General features: G+C 43.0%; 1 protein-coding gene across 7 annotated transcripts; it reads left to right on the top strand.

The window, feature by feature from the left end:
• The first annotated feature begins 2,950 nt into the window (after positions 1-2,950).
• Zfp868 (zinc finger protein 868) lies at positions 2,951-17,854 on the top strand. 7 transcript variants are annotated; one of them, XM_011242291.3, is made up of 6 exons: positions 2,951-3,073; positions 5,257-5,376; positions 8,837-9,194; positions 14,634-14,760; positions 15,054-15,114; positions 16,053-17,854. In XM_011242291.3, the coding sequence occupies exons 3-6, from the start codon at positions 9,156-9,158 to the stop codon at positions 17,092-17,094; spliced, it is 1,269 nt and encodes a 422-aa protein (XP_011240593.1). In that variant the 5' UTR covers positions 2,951-3,073; positions 5,257-5,376; positions 8,837-9,155; the 3' UTR covers positions 17,095-17,854. The 7 variants fall into 7 exon arrangements, with proteins under 7 accessions (XP_011240593.1, XP_011240595.1, NP_766342.2 ...); XM_011242292.2 differs by lacking the exon at positions 2,951-3,073 and adding an exon at positions 3,085-3,431; XM_011242293.2 differs by lacking the exon at positions 5,257-5,376 and having other exon boundaries at positions 2,955-3,051.
• The last annotated feature ends 5,531 nt before the right edge of the window (positions 17,855-23,385 follow it).

Here is a 23,385-nt window from a genome sequence, read left to right as displayed (position 1 = left end):
GAAACTTGAAGCAATTTCATTAAGATCAGGGACTAGACAAGGCTGCCCACTCTCTCCCTATCTATTCAACATAGTACTTGAAGTTCTAGCTAGGGCAATTAGACAACAAAAGGAGGTCAAGGGGTACAAATTGGAAACAAAGAAGTCAAAATATCACTGTTTGCAGAAGACATGATCATATACTTAAGTGACCCAAAAAATTCCACCAGAGAACTCCTACAGCTAATAAAGAACTTCAGCAAAGTGACTGGATATAAAATTAACTCAAACAAATCCATGACCTTCTTCTACTCAAAGGATAAACAGGCTGAGGCAGAAATTAGGGAAACAACACCCTTCACTATAAAATATATTGGTGTGACTCTAACTAAGCAAGTGAATGATCTATATGACAAGAACTTCAAGTTTCTGAAGAAAGAAATCGAAGTAGATCTCAGAAGATGGAAAGATCTCCCATGCTCATGGACTGGCAGAATTAATATAGTAAAAATGGCCATCTTGCCGAAAGCAATTTACAGATTCAATGCAATCCCCATCAAAATTCCAACTCAACTCTACCTAGAGTTAGAAAGAACAATTTGCAAATTCATTTGGAATAACAAAAACCCAGAATAGCGAAAATGATTCTCAACAATAAAAAAACTTCTAGGGGAATTACCATCCCCAACCTCAAGCTGTATTACAGAGAAATAGTAGTAAAAACTGCATGGTATTGATACAGAGACAGGCTGGAAGATCAGTGGAATGGAATTGAAGACCCAGAAATGAACCCATACACATATGGTCACTTGATCTTTGACAAAGAAGCTAAAGCCATCCAGTATAAAAAACGAGCATTTTTAACAAATAGTGCTGGCTCAACTGGTGGTTAGCATGTAGAAGAATGCAAATTGACCCATTCTTATCTCCTTATACAAAGCTCAAATCTAGGTGGATCAAGGACCTCCACATAAAACCAGAAACACTGAAACTTATAGAGGAGGAAGTGGGGAAGAGCCTCTAAGATATGGGCACAGGGGGAAAATTCCTGAACAGAACACCAATGGCTTGTGCTGTAAGATCAAGAATTGACAAATGGGACCTCATAAAATTGCAAAGCTTCTGTAAGCAAATGACACTGTCAATAAGGCAAAAAGGCAACCAACAGATTGGGAAAGGATCTTTACCAACCCTACATCTGATAGAGGGCTAATATCCAATATATACAAAGAACTCAAGAAGTTAGACTCCAGAGAACCAAATAACCCTATTAAAAATGGGGTACAGAGCTAAACAAAGAATTCTTAACTGAGAAATACTAAATGGCTGAGAAGCACCTAAAGAAATGTTCAGCATCCTTAGTCATCAGGGAAATGTAAATCGAAAGAACCCTGAGATTCCACCTCATACCAGTCAGAATGGCTAAGATCAAAAACTCAGGTGACAGCAGATGCTGGAGAGGATGTGGAGAAAGAGGAACACTCCTCCATTGTTGGTGGTATTGCAAGCTGGTACAACCACTCTGTAAATCAGTTTGGCAGTTCCTCGAAAATTGGACATAGTATTACCTGAGGACCCAGCTCTACCACTCCTGGGCATATAACTAGAAGATACTCCAACATGTAAGAAGGACACATGCTCCACTATGTTCATAGCAGTCTTTTTTATAAGAGGTAGGAGTTGGAAACAACCCTGATCCCTGATTTGAAGATTTGATCCTTCAAATCTGGAATGGATTCAGGAAATGTGGTACATTTACACAATGGAGTAGTACTCAGCTATTAAAAACGAATTCATGAAATTCTTAGGCAAATGGATAGAACTAGAAAATATCATCCTTAGTGAGGTAACCCAGGTGCAAAAGAAAACACATTTTATACACTCACTGATAAGTGAATACTAGCTCCAAAGCTCCAAATAACCAGGATACAAGTCACAGACTGCATGAAGCTCAGTAAGAAGGAAGAACAAAGTATGGTTGCTTCGGTCCTTCTTAGAAGGAGAACAAAATATTCACAGGAGCAAATATGGAGATAAAGTGTAGAGCAGAGACTACAGGAAAGGGCACTCAGAGTCTGTCCCACCTGGGGATTCATCCCAAATACAGTTACCAAACCCAGACACTACTGTGGATGCCAAGAAGTGCATGCTGAAAGGAGCCTGATATGGCTATCTCCTGAGAGGCCCTGCCAGATTCTTACAAATACAGAGATGGATGTTGGCAGCCAATCATTGGACTGAGCATGGGATTCCCCAATAGAGGAGTTAGAGAAAGGACTGAAGTAGAGGATGGCCTTGTCATGCATCAATGGAAGGAGAGGTCCTTGGTCCTATGAAGGCTCGATAGATGCCCCAGTATAGGGGAATTGATGGCTGGGAGGTGGGAGTGGGTGTGTGGTTGGGTGGAGTAACACCCTCATAGAAACAGGGTGAGGAAGAATGTAATAAGGTGTTTCTTGGAGGGAGGGAAACCGGGAAAGGGGATAACATATGAAATGTAAATAAATATCCAATAAAAAAGAAAAGAAAAAAAATGGCTTTAGGCACATTGACTGAGGCGGACTACGAGTTTGAGGCTCTTGTACACAATAAAGGAAGAGTCTCAACAAAAATATTCTGAAGAAGCTATGGTACAGTGCCCCCTGAACTGTCATCACCAAACACTAGTTTGGTTCTTTCAGCGGACTTGTCCCTAGGTAAGTCAGAGTCACAAAACTGGCCTGACATCGTTAACTATTTTCACTGGTCAGGGTCCTGGAATCATTCAGTAGGGCACACCTAGAGGTACACAAGAGCCATGAACCTATGTTGACACCTGCTGGCCACCGCAACACTAAACAATGGGCTCTAGACTCACAGCCTAAGGAACTGCAAGAGGAGCTACTCCTGTCACTCAGATCACCTAGAGCAGTTCTAACCAATCAGGAGCTACAGACAGGTTGTCCAATCAGAAGCTTCTAGGAGGCGGGGGGGCGGGTTCTTTTCGGCCGCCATGTTAGCTAAAGGTTCTTCACCGAAACTGAGGAAAGCCGTTGTGGGAGCCAGTGCTTGGAGCTGTGTGGGGGAGCGCGGGTGAGCTCGGAGCCTGGCAATGGTGAGCGAGGGCCGCTGTCCCCTGATGGGAGGAGCGGCCGGCTGGGCTGCGGGAGCCGGGGTGGTGGGTCCTCCCTGGGGTTGGGGCAGTGAACGCGGGGACGTCGGGGCTGCGACCTGGGCCTCCGCCTGCGGTCCGTAGGTACTTCCGCCCTGATCCTCTTGGCGTCAGCGCTGAGCGGGAGGTCCCGCCCTGCGGGGGGCGGGGGATGGGCGGAAGCCAGTACGCGGATGACGTCACGATCCGGGCTGGCGGGGACGTCCTGCTTTTGGTGGTGCGCTGAAGGCTGCTTGCTAGACTAAGGCTGTCTAGGTTCTTTGTGCTGTCTTCGAGAAGTTCTGAACTTTGCTTTCCACATGTAAGTGTGGCAACCTCTTTAGGTTAATTTTACGACATTTGTAAAGTCCAGTGAGTTTCTTTGCAAAGATGTTTAAAACCAGCTCTGGGAAAGATGACTTGTCTCCTTGAATTTATTTTGTTCTTCGGTCAGACATCCTTTGATTATATTTTTGTTTTTATTTCTGCTTATGCATTTGTGGGCTTGTTAATTTTTCTTCCCTCAAATAGTGCATTGTTTTGCGTACCGAGGTTCGCCGAGAACTGTTAGTCAGGAAGCATTGTAGTCGATTCTTCTGTATTGTGTTCACCATTCTGGTCCTTTTCTTCATTTCCACACAACCTTTATTTCTTGTTTATTTTAGCATTTTTATTGGAAGTATGTTGAACTACTAGTTTAAACTGAGAACATGAGCATACTATGCTAGAAATAAGATAGACACATTTGTATCTCCCCAAAGTATCAAATATTTTTGAATAACAATAAACTTAAAAGGTTTTGATGGCAGCAATTTGCCAAGTGATTTCACTTACATTTGTAATTAGGACAAGGTTAATGTGGGTTTTATTCTAGTCTTTTTTTTTTAAGATTTATTTATTTTATGTATGTGAGTACACTTTCGCTCTCTTCAGACGCAATGGAAGAGAGCATCTGATCCCATTACAGATGGTTGTGAGCCACCATGTGGTTGCTGGGAATTGAACATAGGACCTCTGGAGGAGCAGTCAATGCTCTTAACCACTGAGCCATCTCTCCAGCCCTTCTTTTAGTTTTAATTGTTAATATTAATTCTCATGTCAAAGCACACAGTATATCTCTGCATATATTTAGTTTATAAAATGAATACTTAGAAGTAGGCTGAGAGAAATGTAGGTAGAGTTTGTCCTGATATGAAAAGGAACTCAAAACAATTGTGCCACAGGGAGCGAGCCTTTGATGAAGTCACAGAGAGGACTCAGGCTTGTCAGCCATGCTGCTTAGTTCTAGATAGAAGGCCCTGAGAGCAGGCAACTGTGGGCTCAGGTCCAGGTCTGGATAGGGACTAGGTGGAAGGCCAGGCAGGTGAGTAGGTGAGTCATGGGGCCTATTGAAACCTCAGGGACAAAAGTCTCTACTTGTCCTTTCTTCATCTATATACTAGTTATCAGACGATAGGATGGTTTGGGGTCAGACATCCTAGTGCTAGTAGGTGTCTATCAATTTAAGAGGCCAGGAGAGGGATTTATGCCCTTCCCTGGTTTCCCTGATAGCATTGTAATACATGCCCATCTAGTCTCAACTCACCCTGATAAACTTACAGAGTAGCCCTCTTTCTGTTCTCAGGAACAAGCCTGTGATATCTGGCTGAACAGATAGTATTGTTTGTGCATGTACCAAGGGGCTGGAGTCATTCTCTTTCCTCAAAATGGAGTCAAATGGAGTCACTCAGGGCAAGGCATTGTCTGGAAAACCACTGTTTTCTCACAGTATGGAGTAACTTGGGACAGGACACAGCCGACTGTGCCCTTCAACACTTCACGTCCAGGATCCTGCAGTAGCACTTGCTTTATTAGGTTCATTGCTTTCATTGGTGATTTGAAGTGTGAGGCTGGAGAGCTGGCTTAGTGGTTAAGAGCACTGCTGCTCTTGTAGATTGATTTCCAGTGACCACATGGTGGCTTAAACCGTTCTGTAATTTCATTCCAAGGAGATATGAAGCCCTCTTCTGGCCTTCGTGGGTACCAGGCATGCATGTGGTGGAAGCAAAACACCCATACATGTAAAATACATAATTTAAAAAAAAAAAGAAAGTTATAGTTAATGTCTGCGGACTTCCCCTCCCAACCCCTTATTTTGTCTTTTTTAGACAAAATCTCACTTGTGACCTGTCTGACCTGGAACTCTGGAACTTTGTAGACCAGTGTGGTCTGGAAATCACAGCAGTCTGCCTGTCTCTGCCTTTTGAGTCTGTGCAACACCACACCCAGTATGTCTGTAGTTCTTTGTTTTATTTGTGTATTTTCTTTGTGTCATTTATCTCTACTGGTGTACAAGCAGCGTAGTGTTTTTCCTTTTATATCCTATTGCTTATTGCCAATGTACAGGAGTAGGATAGAATTATGTATCCTATATGTTTGCTATGGTATCACATTAATTCCTTGAATTTTTTGAGTTTTGAGATTTTCTTTGGGCAAAACCAGTTTTTTATTTCTTCCGAAGAAGCTTACTTCCCCTTTTGTTGACATACAGTTTTATTCTCCCTTAAATATAGCATGATAATGATTTAAAATTAATTTTATATTTTATTTCTGTGGGTGTATTGCCCACAGAAGTAAGTCTGTGTGCTGGTGCCTGGGGAGGACAGAGGAGGGTGTTAGATCCCCTGGAACTGGTGTTGCAGATGGCTGTGAGCCACCGGGGTGCTGGGAATTGAACCTGGGTCCTCTGGAAGAGCAGGCAGGCAGTGCTTTAACATTGGCGCCCTCTCTCCAGCCCACTCATGTGACTGTTGTTATTTACTGTTGATGGTGGATTCCATCGTTTCTAACTTTTCTTGGGGAGGTGCATGTTGAGAATTGAAATCTGGTTCTTGTGTGCTCTGCCATTGAGCTTCATCCAGTTTGAATTTTGAAGTTTAGTTGGTTTTGCATACCTGTCTTAATTTCTACTTGGTTGCAGTATGTAAGTTTTGATTTGGTTTAGTTAATTTCTGTATTATGTTGAGGTGGGTCCTTGTGTAGGTATGGATGGCCTCAAATTCCTGATTCTTTTGCTGCCTCCAAAGTTCTGGAGTAGCAAGTATGACTCATGATACTGTTTTTCTTTAAGATTTTTTTTTTATAACTTAAACAAATTTCCCCTTTAACAATTTCCTACGTATATAAAGTGCATGCTGTGGTCCATCCTCTCTGACTCCAGCACACCCCCGTCCTGCCTTATCCCTGCAATTCCCTTTCTGATCTCCTTGCTTAAATTCTGTGTTGGAACCACACTGAAGACAATGACTTCTTCCTCCGGGATCTGTTAGTGGTCACTAATTCAAGGAAGAGTAGTAGAGCACTGTAGGCCCCTCCCCGACCTATAATTGACTGTTGTTGGTGCTGTTCTGAGTACCATTGGATGTGACCAAACCACTATGAGGTCAGAAAGCTCTGGCACTGCTATACCTAGAAGTCAGGATTTTACAGCCCTTCTCCCTTGCCTCTCGTGCTCTTACACTTTCACCCCTTCCTGTGCTGTGATCCCTAAGAAGTAATAGTACAAGTGTCCTATTCAGGCATGGAGAAAAGAAGAGCACTGGCTGTTCTTTCAAAAGACTAGAGTTCAATTCCTAGCACTTACATGGTGGCTCACAACCATTTGTAACTTTAGTTCCTCTTCTGGCCTTGTACTGCATGAACATGTTGCTTAGAAATACATAAAGGCATAACATCATGCTATAAACTAAAAATAAGTAAAATATCAAAAGCAAAATTAAAAATAATTTAAAAAATGTCCTATTTGGGTTGAGCACTTAACTATCACTTATTCTCAGCGCTCTGAACACCCTGCATCCTGTGTTCACTGACATTTATTGAAAAAAGAGGCTTCTCTGACTAAGACTAAGAGTGGGATTTGTTTATGGGTATGAACATAGGTATTTAGAAAGTAACCTGGCTGCAGGACAGTACAGCTAAACTCTGTTAGCAGGTTAATCCTAGAGGCCATGAGTTTTTCCCTAGGTTTACAGTGTCAGATGTGGATTTCCTCTTGTGAAGCAGGCCTCAAATCCAATCAGAGAATGGTTATTCATCTAACAGGTTTTTTTAAAACTACATATGATCCAGAGTCTTAGTCATTATTCTATTGCTGTGAAGCGATAACATGACCATGGCAACTTTAAATTGGGATAAGCTTAAAGTTTTAGAGGTTTAGTTCATTATCATCATGGCGAGGAGCATGGTGGCATGCAGAAGACATGGTGCTGGAGAAGTAGCTAAGAGTTCTACAGTCAGATCTGTAGGAAGAGAGAGACACTGGGACACTGGGCCTGGCTTGGGTTGACCAAGCATTCAAGTACAGGATCCTCTGGAGGCCATTCTTTTTTTTTTTTTTTTGGTTTTTCAAGACAGGGTTTCTCTGTGTAGCCCTGGCTGTCCTGGAACTCACTCTGTAGACCAGGCTGGCCTCGAACTCAGAAATCTGCCTGCCTCTGCCTCCCAAGTGCTGGGATTAAAGGCGTACGCCACCATGCCCGGCTCTGGAGGCCATTCTTATTCCAGCCACTACACCCAATTATTACATTCCTAGGTATATACTCATGGGACTCTATATCCTACTACAGTAGGATATATAGTAGTATATCCTATAGAGAGACTTGTTGAACCATGTTCATCATTGCTTTATTCAAAATACCTAGAAAATGAGAACTGCCTAGATATCTATCAGTGATGAATAGATAGCAAAAATGTGGTATACATATGTGTAATGCGTGTGTGTGTGTGTGTGTGTATGTATGTATATATGTATGTATATACATGCGTATGCATACCTAATTTGTTTTTATGGTAGAATGGTGGCTTCATACTTTAAATTCAGAAGTATTTGCTTTTCTGAGACACATTGTACCAGATTGGTGTAAATTTGTTTTTGTATTTTTAACACTGGGTCTCTATTAAACTCACTCTGTATACCTGGATAGGCTTGATCTCAAGAGATTCTCTTGCCTGTTTCCTGAGTGCTAGGGTTAAAGTCGGGCATCACTGCACGCAGCTTGGTGTAAATCCTTGACCGTTTGCACCTTCCATCCTTTTTTTGGTTTGTTTGTTTTGTTTTCATTTTTCAAGTTTTCCCTTTGACATTTTATTTCTTGATTTTTATGACTTTATTACTTGGTTTTCTTTTCATTGATACATTGTTTAATCTTTATAAATAAAACCCTGAGCTATATGACAAGAGTTCAGTGAGAACATGGACAGTAGAATGATAAAGATAGAGCCTACTTGCTGGCCTTCAGAGAAGCTCTTAGAAAGATACATATTCCCGATGATGCAGGTAAAGTATTGCTAGAAAAGCTAAGAATAATAAAAACAGAGCTGATCACTTCAAAACCTCAAAAACCGTTTACCGTTGTGGCTTCTGTAGGAAAGGCCTTCTGAGCCCGAGGGCTTTAGCTGAGTGTGTGCAAGGATTGTGCCCGTGGTATGGTAGGGAGGAAGGCCAAGGTTAGATGGGAAACCCAATAGTTAGAGAAAGTGCAGTTGCTGATGATGGCACTTGAGACACATTTAGTCGGAGGTGAGCCTGTGGATGGAGACAGGTAGACCTGAAAGTTGTGAGGGTGCATGTGTGCGTGTAGTTCTCAGTGGGCACACGTGTCCTGAACATTGCTGGTTGCTTGTGTGATGGCTGATCTTTACTGCAGACTTGTATGGCTCTGGAACCAACTAAGAGGCCTGTCTCTGCAGGTCTGCCAGGAACTTTCAGGGAGGACTAACTGAGGTGAGAAGACCCTGTCACCGTCGTAGAGTAGGTGGCACTTTGAGAAGTCCAAAGAAGGAGCAGTGTTCCTTCCCTGCTTGCCTGACTTCTTGCTGGTGAGTGCATCTGTCTTGCCACCGCTGCCACCGCCACCGCGTCATCCTTCCCTGACACTGGAGTCAGCTTCTTGGGCCTTCCGGTGTGGACTGAAGACCACTGAAGAAGCTCTCCCGGTGTCTTCTGAGCCCTCAGTGCCAGGTTGAAGCTCCTGAGTCTTCCAGCCTTCGTGGATGGAGCCTCTTCATCATGGAGACAGCCATTGTTGGACTCTCCAGGCCTGATCAGGTAAGCTGTAAATTAGATCAGGTAATGTATTAAGTTCCTTTGTTATTTGTTCTTATATTTCTATCCTCCAGAGAACCCTGACTCAGGTAGCTACGATTGTTCTCCAGTTTTCTTTTTTTGTTGTTGTTGTTTTTTGAGACAGGGTTTCTCCGTATAGCCCTGGCTGTTTTGGAACTCACTTTGTAGACCAGGCTGGCCTCGAACTCAGAAATTCACCTGCCTCTGCCTCCTGAGTGTGTGCCACCAAGCCCGGCATTCTCCAGTTTTCTTATGTGCATCTTAAACATTAGTTTAAAGTCATCATTCTCTTATTTAACTTGTGTGTTTTTAAATTTTTAAAAACTTTTTTATTGATTTTTGGGAATTTCACATTATATATCCCAATCTCACTCATCTCCCCATCCCTCCATATCTATCCTCTGTCCTTGCAACTCACCCACCCCCTAAAAAAAAAAAGAAAAACACAACAAAACAATATCATCATGGAAGTTGCAGCATGTGTACACTTTTGTCCAAACAGCTTGCCTTGCAAATATTCATTGTAATGAGTCATTGGTCTGGTTTGAGGCCTCTGGCTACTGCTACACTGTAAATACAGGAACCTCACTGGGACTCCTCTCAGATATTTTGTTGTTGCCCTATTTCATGGAGATCCTGCAGCTTTGGTTCTGCAGGACTGGCCCCTTCCCAGGCTCCAGCAGTTCATAGATGGGAGTGGGTTAACTCAAAGTCCTGAAGCTGGGCCTGGGTGGTAGCTGAGTTGATCTGCTCAATAGCTCTCCTGCACTGGCACCATCAGGGCCAGCTCCCCTGCACTTCCCAGGTGAGGGGTGAGGTTAGCCTCCTGTTTTCAGGACTGGCCTATCCTCATGCCCTTCCCCCATCCCTCATTCCCTACCAGAGTCAATCCAGGAGAGGTGCAGAGCCAGCTCTCCCATGCTGCCCAGGCAAAAGGTTGGGCTAGCTCTCCTGTGCCCATGGCTCTGTATGACTGTGAGGAATGGGACCAGCTCTCCTGTGTTCACACTGTTGGGGTTGGCTCACCAACTCCCATTCCACCAGGGCCAGCTCTACAGTGCTGCCCAGGTGTGTGGGGCCCCATTTCCTGAGTGCTGAGTCAGCGAGGTCAGAACCAGCTCTCCTGAACTCATGCCCTAGGGGCTTCCTACCCCTACCCTACCACCAGGGTCTACTCTGTTGCTCAGGCATGGTGTGGGGGTGTTTGGAGGGGTGTCCACTTTCTTCAGTGCTACAGCTGGTGGTGGGGGCAGCTCTCCTGCTTTCCAGGTCAACTCTCCCATGCAGCACAGGTGAGGGGCAAGGGGCAAGGGGCAAGGGGCAGGGACAGCTTTGCTCAGCCCTCAGACAGCTATCTGGCCCTAGGCAGCAATCAAGAAAGGGTGTCTGTGTGACCTTTGGTGGTAACATGGGCCGTGGAGCAGCAGACTCCTGCTGCTACAGCGCCATGGACCCAGACATGGCCCTCTGTGACAGCAAGGGCTGGGACTTCACCATGGCCTCAGGTGGAAGTGCAGGCTAGTATCTCTCCTCAGGCTGTTCCTCACCACCCTCACGTTTCCAGTTCTGCTTCCTTCATAGTGTATAAACTGTTCCTGCTTCTCTTTCTCTTCTGTCTTTCTACCACATACTTCTCATCTTAATTGTGTTCAAATGTACTATGCTAGCAATGCCATCTTATTTGGAAAGTCAGGATGGCTGAATGTTTGTCCAGCCCAAAGAGTCCAAAGGAAATACATCCTCAGCCAAAGCTAAACACAGCACAGAGAAACCGTAATCCAACATAATGTCATCCAGAGATGAGTCAACTGTGGGTTTCCACTCTGCAGGTACTGCTCTTCCTCCTGGACTAGGATGCAGCTCTGGGAGTTGCAGCAACTCACCAGTGGTCCATTTACTCAAAGGAAGAAGCCGTAGGCCCACCGGCATTTGCATTTGTTACTGGCTCTATTGATGGACAGTGTAACTCACCATTTCCCAAGGAGCAGGAGCAGTAACTACCTTTGAGTCTCCAGATCTACCTCTCTTCATAGTGCTCAAACCACTTGATCCTGTCTTCCAAGTATCTGACCCTTTCTGTGTTCATTTATTTCTATTTTATGTACATTTTATTTTATGTACAGGTGTTTTGCCTGCATGTAGTCTGTGTAAGGGTTAGATCCTCTGGAACTGAAGGTGTAGATGGTTGTGAGCTGCCATTTAGGTGCTGGGAATTGAACCCTGTCCTCTGGAAGAGCAGCCAGTGCTCTTAACTTCTGAGGCATCTCTCCAGCCCTGATCATTCTTTATTTTAGAGTTGACACATTCGTTACTGTCTTCTGTGTCTTCTGTTTTCTTCATAATTGAAGACCTGAAATAATCACCTACAACAGCATGCTTCATACCAACAAGTGGCGTCACTAGAAATTTTGGAGAGCTCTGCCCCATTTGTACATGGGAAATTTGAGTCCACTCTTGGGGTTCTTAGTCTCATTACTAAGACTTTTTTTTAAATTAATTTTTTTTTGAGACAGGGTTTCTCTGTATAGCCCAGGCTGTCCTCGAACTCTAAATCCGCTTGTCTCTGCCTCCCAAGTGCTGGGATTAAAGGCGTGCACCACCACCGCCTGGCCATTAATTTATTTTCTTACACTCCAGATTTTATTCCCCTCCTGTCCATCCTCTGACTGTTCCACATCCCATACCCCCTCCTCACCTCCCATCTTCACGTGGATGCCCGTATCCCCTACCCCACCTGACCTCTAAACTCCCTGGGACCTCCATCCTCTTGAGGGTAGGGTTCATCATCTTTGAATGGGCACAGACCTGGCAGTCCTCTACTGTATGTGTGTTGGGGGCCTCATATCAGCTGGAGTATGCTGCCTGGCTGGTGCTCCAGTGTTTGAGAGATCTTGCAGGTCCAGATTAATCGAGACTGCTGGTCCTCCTACAGGATCATCCTTCTCCTCAGCTTCTCCCAGCCTTTCCCTAATCAAACAACAGGGGGCAGCTGCTTCTGTCCATTGGTTGGGTGCAAATAACTGCTTCTGACTCTTTCAGCTCCTTGTTGGGTCTTTCAGAGGGCACTCATGAAATGTCCCTTTTTGTGAGCACTCCGTAGCCTCAGTAATAGTGTCAGGCCTTCGGGCCTTCCTTCAGCTGGATCCCACTTTGGGCCTGTCACTGGACCTTCTTTTTCACAGGCTCCTCTCCATTTCCATCCCTGTAATTCTTTCAGACAGGAATAATTATGGTTCAGAGATGTGACTGTGGGATAGCAACCCCATCCCTCACTTGATGTCCTGTCTTTCTGCTGGAGGTGGGCTCTATAAGTTTCCTCTCCCCAATGTAGAGCATTTCATTTAAGATCCCTCCCTTTGAGTCCTGAGAGTCTCTCACCTCCCAGGTCTGGTGCATTCTGGAGGGTCCCTCCAACCCCCTATTTCCTGAGGTTGCCTGTTTCCACTCTTTCTGCTGGCCCTCAGGGCTTCAGTCCTTTTCCCTCACCCAATACCAGATCAGATTTCCCTTTCCTCCCCACTCTCCCCCGTATCCACTTTCCCTCCCAGGTCCCTCCCTCCCTCCCCACTTGTGATCGCATTACTAAGAATTTAAGGTTGGTTAGAGAGATGGCTCTGCGGTTAAGAGCAGAGGACCTAGATTCAGTTCACAGAACTTACATGGCAGCTCACAACTGCTGTAACTCTAGTTCCAAGGTGTTCATTGTCATCTATGTGTGTACTGCATGCATATGGTGCACATACATACACTCAGACACACATGCACATGCAGGCATATAGGCACACAAAAAATAATATTTTGGAAGGATTTAAGAGCTCTCTCAGAGCTTAAGGACAGTTTTATGAATTTAAAAGAAGTCCTCAGGACTGAGAAGTTGTAAGTTCTGGCAGCTGTTGGGAAGGGGAGATGGATAAGAGAAGAAGAAGAAAACCAAAATACCAAAAACAAACAAACAAAAAACCAAAACAGTCCCTTTTGAGTTAAATTGGCATAGTGGTCAGTCTCTTGGCAGATAAACCCAGAGTTTAGAGCATAATTGAGCTCTGGTCAGCATTCTAAAGAGAAGGAAAAGTTACCCAGGAGAGTCTCATGTCAGGGAGCCCTTGCCCCTTTTGCAACTGTTAAGTATTGATTTAATTTCTTTCCTACGTGTGTGCGTGCATATTTATACTATTTAATCTCTCTTCTTGATAGTCTTCAAATAATCTGTCCATTTAAGCTATTCCATCTCCATTTGTTCCTTTATGATTGTTTTGGACTAGATTTATCATTTCAAAGGATTTGTTAATTTCATATAAGTTACTACATTTGTGACCATGGAGTCGCTTATTTATTTTACAGTTGTAGTCATTTGACTGTGACAGTGCTCCTCTAGGTTCCCATGCAGGAGCACTTGGTCTCCAGCTGGGGGCGCTGTTTAGGCTGTGTCATAACTGGTATTTTTCTGAGATGATGATTAATTTTTCCCACATTCCACTTGTCACATTTGTGTCTCTTTGCATTATTTTCTCATTTTTTAGTTGTTAAAAAGTGAGCATTACTGGGTACATGCCTTTAATTCTAGCACTTGGGATGCTGAAGCAGGTTGATGTCTGTGTGTTTGAGGCCAGCCTGGTCTACCTAGCAAACTACAGGCCAGCAAGCAAGGCTACATACTGAACTTTGTCTCAAAAAAACCCAAAGTGAATGAGCATTTGGGCCAGTGATGTGGCTCAGCAGGTCAGTGCAACTGCCACTAAGTCTGATAACCTGAGTTTTATCCCTGGGACACACATAGTAGAAGGAGCAAACAGACTCCCACACTCATGGAGCCTTTGTGCCCATATGCACCAAGCACACACTAAATAGTTGTCTTAAAGAGTGTTTATATATGATTATAGAGTACCTTAGGAAATCAGTTCTCTCTTCTCCAGGGTTTGAAGGTTGTTTGTTATAGAGTATAGTTTACCGTATGTTTAAGAACATTTCTGAAGTACTTGTTTCAGAGATTCTGTTACTTATATTCACTGAACTCCATGTAGTTTTTTTTTTTAAACCCTTTATTCAGAAAGTTCTTTGAATGTTAGAAATATGGAGGAAGAGGCTTAAACTCTTGAGTATGAGTTTCCAAGGGCAGGCAGCCTACTGAGCCGCAGTGTTAATGCTGCTGTGTGTATCACATGGTAGGGTGTTCCTGGGACAAGAAGTGGAGATCACTGGAGAAGGGGAATGAGGTGGGAAGCAGTGCATCTCTTCCCTGGACGCAGTCACGAGAGGAGTGGGCTGTCCGGCCATCTCTGAACATCACTCAGTGCTCTTACTGCACTTGTGTGTCATGGAATGAGTATGTGGAGACCACAGAATTGCGTGGCCATACTGCCAGCTGTGGACAGATGTGTCTTTCTCACCCGATCTTTCATATCCTAATCTGGAATGTTTTAGGGTTTGGTGAGCTTTGAGGATCTGGTGGTGCACTTCACCCAGGATGAGTGGGATTTGCTGGCTCCTTCCCAGAAGACTCTCTACGGAGATGTGATGCTGGAGACCTTCAGGAACTTCACTGATACAGGTAAGACTAGCCATGCCTTTAATCCTAGCAGCCAAGAGGCAGAGGACAGAGCATCTAAATGAGTTTTAGGCCAGCCTCTCTACATAGTGAGTTCAGGACTACATAGAGAGACCCTGTCTCAAACAAGACAAAAATATCTTGTCTTCACTCCATAAATTAGAGAACAAGTATTTCTGGTTGTCGGTGGTGGTTGGGATTTGGATGTGGAAAGGGAAGAGTGTGGTGAAGAAATTAGGCATAGTTATAATATACATTCTAATATTCACCATACATTTTCTGTGACCATGGTTTAGGATGTGAATGGGAAGACCAGAAAATTGAAGACCATTTTGAAGAGCCTGAAATAAATCTAAGGTAATTTGCATGCACAAGTGCAAGCAAATATTTCTTGAAGACATTTTAATGTGCTGTAAAAATTTTGTTTTTAAGATTGATTTGTTTGTTTTTGAGATAGTGTTTCTCTGTGTACCCTTGGCTGTCCTAGAACTTACTCTGTAGACTAGGCTGGTCTTGAACTCACAGAAATCCACCTGCCTCCGCCTCCTAAGTGCTGGGATTAAAGGCATGTGCCCTCCCCCCCCCCCCAAAAAAAAAAGCATGGGCCACCATTGCCTGGCAAGATTTATTTATTTTATTTTTATGTATATAGGTGTTTTGTTGTGTGTTGTTTGCTGTGTGCTGTATGTCTTTGTATCACACACATACTGTGCCCTTTGAAGCCTGAAGAGCATATCAGATCCTCTGGAATTGATTTACTGCTGGTTACTACCCTCCATGTTGGTGCTGTGAGCTAAATCAGGGTTCTCTGGAAGAGCAGCCAGTTCTGTAGTAACTGAGCCCTTTTTCAGCCCCTATGCCATGAAAATTAAGAACTAACAAAACAAACAAGCCCAAATTTAAATTAATTTATCAGTAGAAAAATTGCACCCAAAATATATTTTGTTTAGTCTTTCACCTGGAACCAGTTCTGGGACCCTGCATTGACAAATGTTGCTATTTCCATCATAGGCTTATGGGAGCCATATTCTAAAATCATCAGTTCATTTAGTTTCAGACTTTTCATGTGAAGGCACACATTTTGCTTGTTTTGGGTAGCAGGTTGTCCAAGATGGTATAACAAGCAAACAGTAGGAAAACAGCTGTCACTAATATGCTTGTTATTTTTCATAGTAGTTATATTTGTAGACGCTGTATGATACTGAAGAAGGTGGTGGAACAGCCTTATCCATATACCAGTCTCAATATGAGCAGCAGTGTGGAGACATTTTCATGTGTCATTCATCTTTTAATAGGAACATCGTCACTCACTCTGAATACACACAGTATGAACACGAGGAATATGAAGAGAAGCCACCTGATTCTAATTTTCTCACAAGTGTTGAAGGCTACATGGAAACTCACACTGTGAATGGGCCTTCTGAGTGTGAGGTATGTTTAAAATCCTATGGACTATACCACCTAACTTACAATGGCCATCACAACTATGAGTACAAAGAGTGTGTAGGAAGCCAACCTGTACGAAAAAGTTATGAATGTAACCAGTGTGGTAAAACTCTGAGTTCTTACAATTCTCTTCAAAGACATCAGAAAATTCATATTGAAGAAAGACCGTATAAATGTCAACAGTGTACTAAGGCCTTCAGATGTCTCAACGCCCTTCAATCACATGAAAGAATTCATACTGGAGAGAAACCTTATGAATGTAAGCACTGTGGTACAGCTTTTAGCAGACTTACTCACTTGCGATTACATGAGAAAGTTCATACTGGAGAAAAACACTATGAATGTAAACAATGTAATATCGTTTTTAAATCTCAGAGTTCCTATCATAGACATAAGATAATGCATGGAGAGACATTCTATAATTGTAAAGAGTGTGGTAAGTCCTTCATTTATCCCTCTTTACTTCAAATGCATGAAAGAACTCACACAGGTGAAAAACCCTATGAATGTAAACTATGTGGTAAGACTTTTAGATATCATTCTTCCATTCGATTACATGAAAGAACTCATACGGGAGAAAAACCCTATGAATGTAAACACTGTGGAAAAGCCTTTACACGTCAGAGTTATCTTCAGTTTCATGAGCGAAGCCACACTGGAGAGAAACCCTATGAATGTAAAGAATGTGGTAAAGCCTTTAGACATCACTCCTACCTTCGGTTACATGAAAGAAGACATACTGGGGAGAAGCCGTACCAGTGCGGACAGTGTGGCAGATCCTTCAGCCGGCAGAGTTCCTTTAAGAGACATCAGTCAGTTCATGCTGTGGAAAACCCCTATAAATGTCAACAATATCTGATTCCTTTATCTCTGTTTCCTTCAAATGCATGAACGGATTTACACCAGTACCAAACCTTATGTATGTGAACAATGTGATAAAACTCTTATCCTTATTCACAGAGGACACATGTAAGAACTCAAAATAGTTATGAACCTAACATAGTATAGCCTTCAGGGGTCACGGACTGTAGAACCCCACCCCCCAGAAGTAGTTACCAAAGATGGTATCTTCTGCCCTTCAACTTCCATACAAATTGGTGGAGATCATGTAGCTGAGGGAGAAGTAATGAAGGAGAAAGGCCAGAAAAGAGAGGCTGTGAGCCACAGCAATTTAACTCCAGAGCCCTATAACCAAGAAGGCTAGCACATGGACTCTGATGGATCATCTTGAGGTTATAGAACCTCTTCTAGCCAACCTAGGAAACCATTCCCTACAATCACTAGAAGATAGGTCTCCCCTTTGAATGAACTCTTGCCATTTTAAGTGAAAACCCATGGACTCAAAACAGTGTTCTTGAGACACATGCTTGAATCTACTTCTATTCTGTGGAATGTATTCTATGCTGTTACTCTCAAGTTCAATAAATCTACATATACTGTTAGTATTACCACTTATTACTTAGTACTCATTTCTTTGAAATAACCTTCATATCATGTCCTGCTTCCCTCCCACCACACTTCTGGGTAACAGAAAGGTGTTTGTAGTTAATTTGAAGCTTTTAATTATATTTCTCCTTTATTGTTTGAGAATTTTATATATGTATACATTGTGTTATTGTGTTTTGATTAAATCCTATCCCATTCAATCCTCTTTAGTGCCTCCCATACTTTTTTTTTTTTTTTTTTTTTTTTAAGTAAGGTCTTACAAAGTAACGCTGGGGCTCACTGTGTAGCACAGGTTGGCTTTGAACTCAGCAAAGATTTTCTTGCTTCCACTGACATTAAAGGTATGTGCCACCAGAGTCATCAGTGTACTTTTTATCTTGGTCCCTGGAGTCCAATTAATGCTGTATTTGCTTATTCCTGGGCCATAGTACTCAATCCAAAGTAACAAATATGTCCTTCCTACTCCTATGTCTTGCTACCAGTATTGGCATTTCTACTCTTACCAGAAAGAGTTAATTCCATGTATACTTAAAGGGATTACAAAGACATTTCCTAAAGAGAATACCAAATAAGACAATGTTGATGCAGACTCGAGCCTTACCAAGACCTCAGAGGTAAGGTACACATTTCTACTCTTACTAAAAAGAGTTAATTCCATGTATACTTAAAGGGATTGCAAAGACATTTTCTAAAGAAAATACCAAATAAGACAATGTTGATTCAGACTCAAGCCTTACCAAGACCTCAGAGGTAAGGTACACATTGTGATCCATGTGGTCCTGAAGAGGGTTTTTAAAAAAGATTTTATTTATTTTATGTATATGAGTACACTGTAGCTATCTTCAGACACACCAGAAGAGGGCATCGGATCCCATTACAGATGGTTGTGAGTCACCATGTGATTGCTGGGAATTGAACTCAGGATCTCTGGAAGAGCAGTCAGTGCTCTTAACTGCTGAGCCATCTCTCCAGCCCCCCCCCCCAAAAGATGGGTTTGAATGTGTATGGATATGAATATTAGTAGTATGTTGTAATGGTGGGAGAAACGTAAAACTGGATCCGACTGAATTGGCATGGGTACATTGAGCAGAAATTCTGGGCATAGTATTATAGATTATATATTGAGAAGGTACAGTTTAGTGGACTGGAGAGATGGCTCAGTGGTTAAAAGCACTCGGTGTTCTTTTGGATAACCTGGGTTCAGTTTCTAGTAACCTGGTAGCAGCTTGCAACTGCCTCCAGTTACAAGGGCTCTAATGACCTCCTCTGGCCTCCACAGGGACCTTCCTATTTGTGGTACATATACATATGTGTAGGCAAACACACAGATTTAAAGTACAGTTTATTTGATTTTGGGGCTGAATTCTGTGTCCAAGGACGGCCTTCTGTGAATGAAGCAGTAATGCCTGATATATCGAAAATTGATATTGATGAGGAAATTCTGATTCATGAGATTAGAGTGGTTTACCATGTAAAGCCTATTTGTTTTTAGGTTGAGTGTATGTGCCTTTTTCTAGAGGTGCAAGAAACAAATGTCAGGGGTGTCAGCATACATCAGGAGCTCAGATGGAGAAGCTCAGTTTGAAAACATAAATTCAGTGGGTTTAATGGGACACTAGAGAAGTGTAAACACTAAATAGCAAAAGGCAAAGTAGGTGTGCTTATCTGACAGACAAGATTGGCAAAGCAGTGTTCATAATTGTCTCACTCATGTCAAACTGGGGTGCAGGCACATTGTCAGAGTGTTCCTAGAAATGAAATAGGAAGCCCAGTAACTTTTTGTCTCACCTATGCAAGTATTAAAGTTCCAGAGCAAACAAACTATCCTATATACCTTGATTTGTGGTCGGAGCCAATCTTGTGAGTAGCCAATGTGTCTCTGATTCTTTCTCTTGCTACATTGTTTTTTCTTCCCAAGCAGGCACTGATGGTCTCAGGGCAGGGGGTGTTCTTGAGAGAAGACTAGGTCCTGATTTATAGATGCTTCTGCACACTATGCAAGCACCACTCAGAAGCAGGCAGCTGCAACATTATGGTGTCTTTCTTGCACAACTCTGAAGGAATGTCCTGAAGGGAACTCTTCACAGTGGACAGAAGTCCAGGCAGTGCACATGGTTGTACATTGTGCTTAGAAAAGTAGCCAGATGTGAAATTATGCCCTGACTCATCTGTAACTATTGGTTTGGCTGGATGGTCATGAACTTTGAAAGCAGTATGATTGGAAGATTGATAGGAAGATACTTGGACAAGAGTTCATTGGATTAAACACTCACAAATGGTTCTTTTAGCAGAGAAGAGTTTCAGTGATCAAGGAGTAGGATCGCTTGTTCTGAGGATAATGGACATCCCAGTAAGTACAAGCACAGCCTTGCAGTGGTCATAGCACTAGGGGTTATGTGTGTGCATGGTCTACCATTCACTGTGGCTGACCTGGTGACAGTGCTCTAAAGTGTTAAGTATACTGTCATGCAGATCTGTGTCTGCGAGGCCTGGAATCTGGGGACCTGAAAGAATGGGGTGGACTTCAGTCTAACACTGTAGACAGCCTTACTTCAGCCTCAGTGTGCTTTTATACATGAATGAAACAAAACAGTGAATGATCCAGGGAAGGCTGTTTGAGTTAAAAATCAAAACCAAATATGATCAGAAAAATCACATAAATAAATGTCAGTAAGCACATACTAAATATTGACAGAGTAGCCCTTTTCCAGAACTTTCTCAGGTCAGACCAGTTTAAACACAATTGTCTGGCATGTACTATAGATTATATCTGGGAAAGCATGAAAGCAAGGTAGGAGGCCATATTCAGGATACAGTGACCAGACTGGGTTCTATGGCTAAGATCTTTTTTTTTTTCTTCCAATTTTTTATTAGGCATTTTCTTCATTTACATGCTATTGCTTCATTTACATTCAAATGCTATCCCGAAAGTCCCCTATACCCTCCCCACTGCTTCCCTACCCACCCACTCCCACTTCTTGGCCCTGTTGTTCCCCTGTACTGGGGCATATAAAGTTTGCAAGACCAAGGGGCCTCTCTTCCCACTGATGGCCGACTAGGCCATCTTCTGCTACATATGCAGCTAGAGACACGAGCTCTGGGGGTACTGGTTAGTTCATATTGTTGTTCCACCTATAGGGTTGCAGATCCCTTAGCTCCTTGGGTACTTTCTCTAGCTCCTCCATTGGGGGCCCTGTGTTCTATCCAATAGCTGACTGTGAGCATCCACTTCTGTGTTTGCCAGGCAGTTGCATAGTCTCACAAGAGACAGCTAGAATAAACATGTCTTATAAATTGAATGTGTTTGTCATAAGAGGCATGAAATCAAGTCTTAAGAACAATCCAGAACAAAATGAACCTGAGGTAAAAGGCCCTCTCTGTCTATTTTTCTGGAGCTTCTCTCATAGTTCCTCAAGGTATTGTTCACCATGCATCATTCTTTTGATCATGTTCTGACAGTATACCAATGGTAGAAGCAATATGGTTCCATTTACCATGGTGACCATGTCTTGTGGCAAGTGACCTACATTGGGCCACTTTTGACATGGAAGGTGCATAACTATTTTCACTGAAATGGATACTTTGGATATGGATTTGCCTTTCCTGCACGAAATGAATGCTTTCACCTAAACTACCATCCAAGGAGCTACAGAGTGCCTTATACATCATCGTGACTTCCCACAAAGCATCACTCATGACCAATGAACTCTTTACAGTTAAAGAAATTCAGCACTGTGCTTGTGCCTGTGGAATGTAGTTTTATTTCAATGTTTTCTACCATTTGTAGCAGATGTCATTAGAGGCCTATTACAGATGCAGAGTTCCAACTTTGAGGCAATAGCCTGAAGGTCTGGATTTGGGTGTTTAGATGGCTTTATATTTAGATGGCTTTATATTTATATGTTCAGTGAATGGTATGCTTTCTCCTACAGATAGGAGTAAATGGTCTGGGATTCAAAGGCAGAAGGGGTATGGCACCACTCACCTTCGTAAAATATCCTAGCCATATGTCCCTTAAAACTTGCTGTTTTCTCCTGGCCACGTGCTCAACGTCCATCTCCTCTCATGGCAGCTTTCTCCTCTCCTGTCTTCTTTTGTCTCATCTCTACCTGTGACCCCCAGCCAGGTAACTGAAAACCCACCTACCTCTATCTACTGCCCAATCATAGCCTCTAGCTTTTTATTGACCAATTAACTTGGGGAGCATGGTTACATAGTATCACTTGGTATATATGAGGATCTCCTTGTGGGGGGCGGGCAACCAGATCTTAGGGGCCATTATTTAGCATTTGAATACGTAGCAACACCAGAGCAACCCCCTACACACCATCACTAGGGTTTTACTAGCAAAGATGTTGCCCATAACTCCCAAGACTGTATGATTTATGCTGGAATAGAAGACTAGTTTCCAGAACAGAGGGTGCTTCTGTCAAGAAGTTCAGCAAACATTTCATTAATATAAAGTTTGTGGTTTCCCCTGGAACCATGGGGTTCTTGAATCACCAGACTTAGGAAGGAATTATAGCATCACCACGGGTGATGTAGATGACCAGGGAGAAATTTCATCCTGCTCCATAATCCAAGAGAGTGTGACTGGTTCAGGAGGTTCTTGAGGGTGTCTCTTGGTGTTGTCACATCCTCTAATTAAGGCCAATAAGAAAGTGCAAAAGCCTGGTGTACCGGCTGGTTTTGTGTCAACTTGACACAGCTGGAGTTATCACAGAGAAAGGAGCTTCAGTTGAGGAAATGCCTCCATGAGATCCAGCTGTAAGGCATTTTCTCAATTAGTGATCAAGGGGGAAAGGCCCCTTGTGGGTGGTGCCATCTCTGGGCTGGTAGTCTTGGGTTCTATAAGAGAGCAGACTGAGCAAGCCAGGGGAGGCAAGCCAGCCAGTAAGGAACGACCCTTCATGGCCTCTGCATCCAAGCTCCTGCTTGAGTTCCAGTCTGACTTCCTTGGTGATGAACATCAATATGGAAGTGTAAGCTGGATAAACCCTTTCCTTCCCAACTTGCTTCTTGGTCATGATGTTTGTGCAGGAATAGAAACCCTGTCTTAGACACCTGGCAAGGCAGGGTGATAAATATGCCATCCCCTTCAGAAGTTAATGCGTGGGTCATTCCTTTAGAAATGAACCTAGACTTGAGTTTTGGAGGAATACAGTATGGATAGGAAAAGAAGTAGTTTTAAATACTATGTATGGCAGTGTGATCCCTGATGGAAGTGTTTTAATTATCAAATGCACTTTGTTAATTATATTTGTTGATGATGTTCAAGGTTTTGAGAAATAGCTCATTTGCTTCCATTCTTTCTGTGCAAGTATTAGGACATGTGTAGTACTTCCCTCCTAATTGAAACGTTCCCTCCAGGAGGTAGGGATGCTCAGTAGACTCAGGAGGTAAATGTCACATGTCCCCAAAAGATGAAACTGCAAGATTCTCTGTAGCTCCTTACACAACTTTATAAATAAACTAAAAAACTTTTTGGAGCAGAGACTGTTGAGAGATTTCTGGGACCTGCTGCTACCTGCATATTGAACAAAGAGCTCCAGGGTTGAAGGTGACTGGACTTTTTGGTGATAGGCTGCTTTAACTCATCTGTGTTCCTTTAAGTCACCCTGTACCCTTACTCAATATGGTGTTAGTAACCGTACCAAATAGGCTAGAGAGATGACTTACCAAGTAAAAACATGTATTCCTTTTAGTAGAGGACCCAAACTTGTATATGGTACACCT

The sequence above is a fragment of the Mus musculus genome, chromosome 8 (assembly GCF_000001635.26).
Source record: "Mus musculus strain C57BL/6J chromosome 8, GRCm38.p6 C57BL/6J".
NCBI lineage: Eukaryota > Metazoa > Chordata > Mammalia > Rodentia > Muridae > Mus > Mus musculus.
The sequence above is the reverse complement of the archived record's forward strand: the minus strand, read 5'-3'. Positions and strand labels throughout refer to the sequence as shown.

Bases quoted from the DNA above. Each gene is read 5' to 3' on its own strand.
- Zfp868 (XM_011242291.3), top strand. From the start codon at position 9,156: ATGGAGACAGCCATTGTTGGACTCTCCAGGCCTGATCAG. The intron at 9,195-14,633 runs GTAAGCTGTAAA...GGAATGTTTTAG, and splicing joins GACTCTCCAGGCCTGATCAG to GGTTTGGTGAGCTTTGAGGA. The intron at 15,115-16,052 runs GTAATTTGCATG...ATCTTTTAATAG, and splicing joins GAGCCTGAAATAAATCTAAG to GAACATCGTCACTCACTCTG.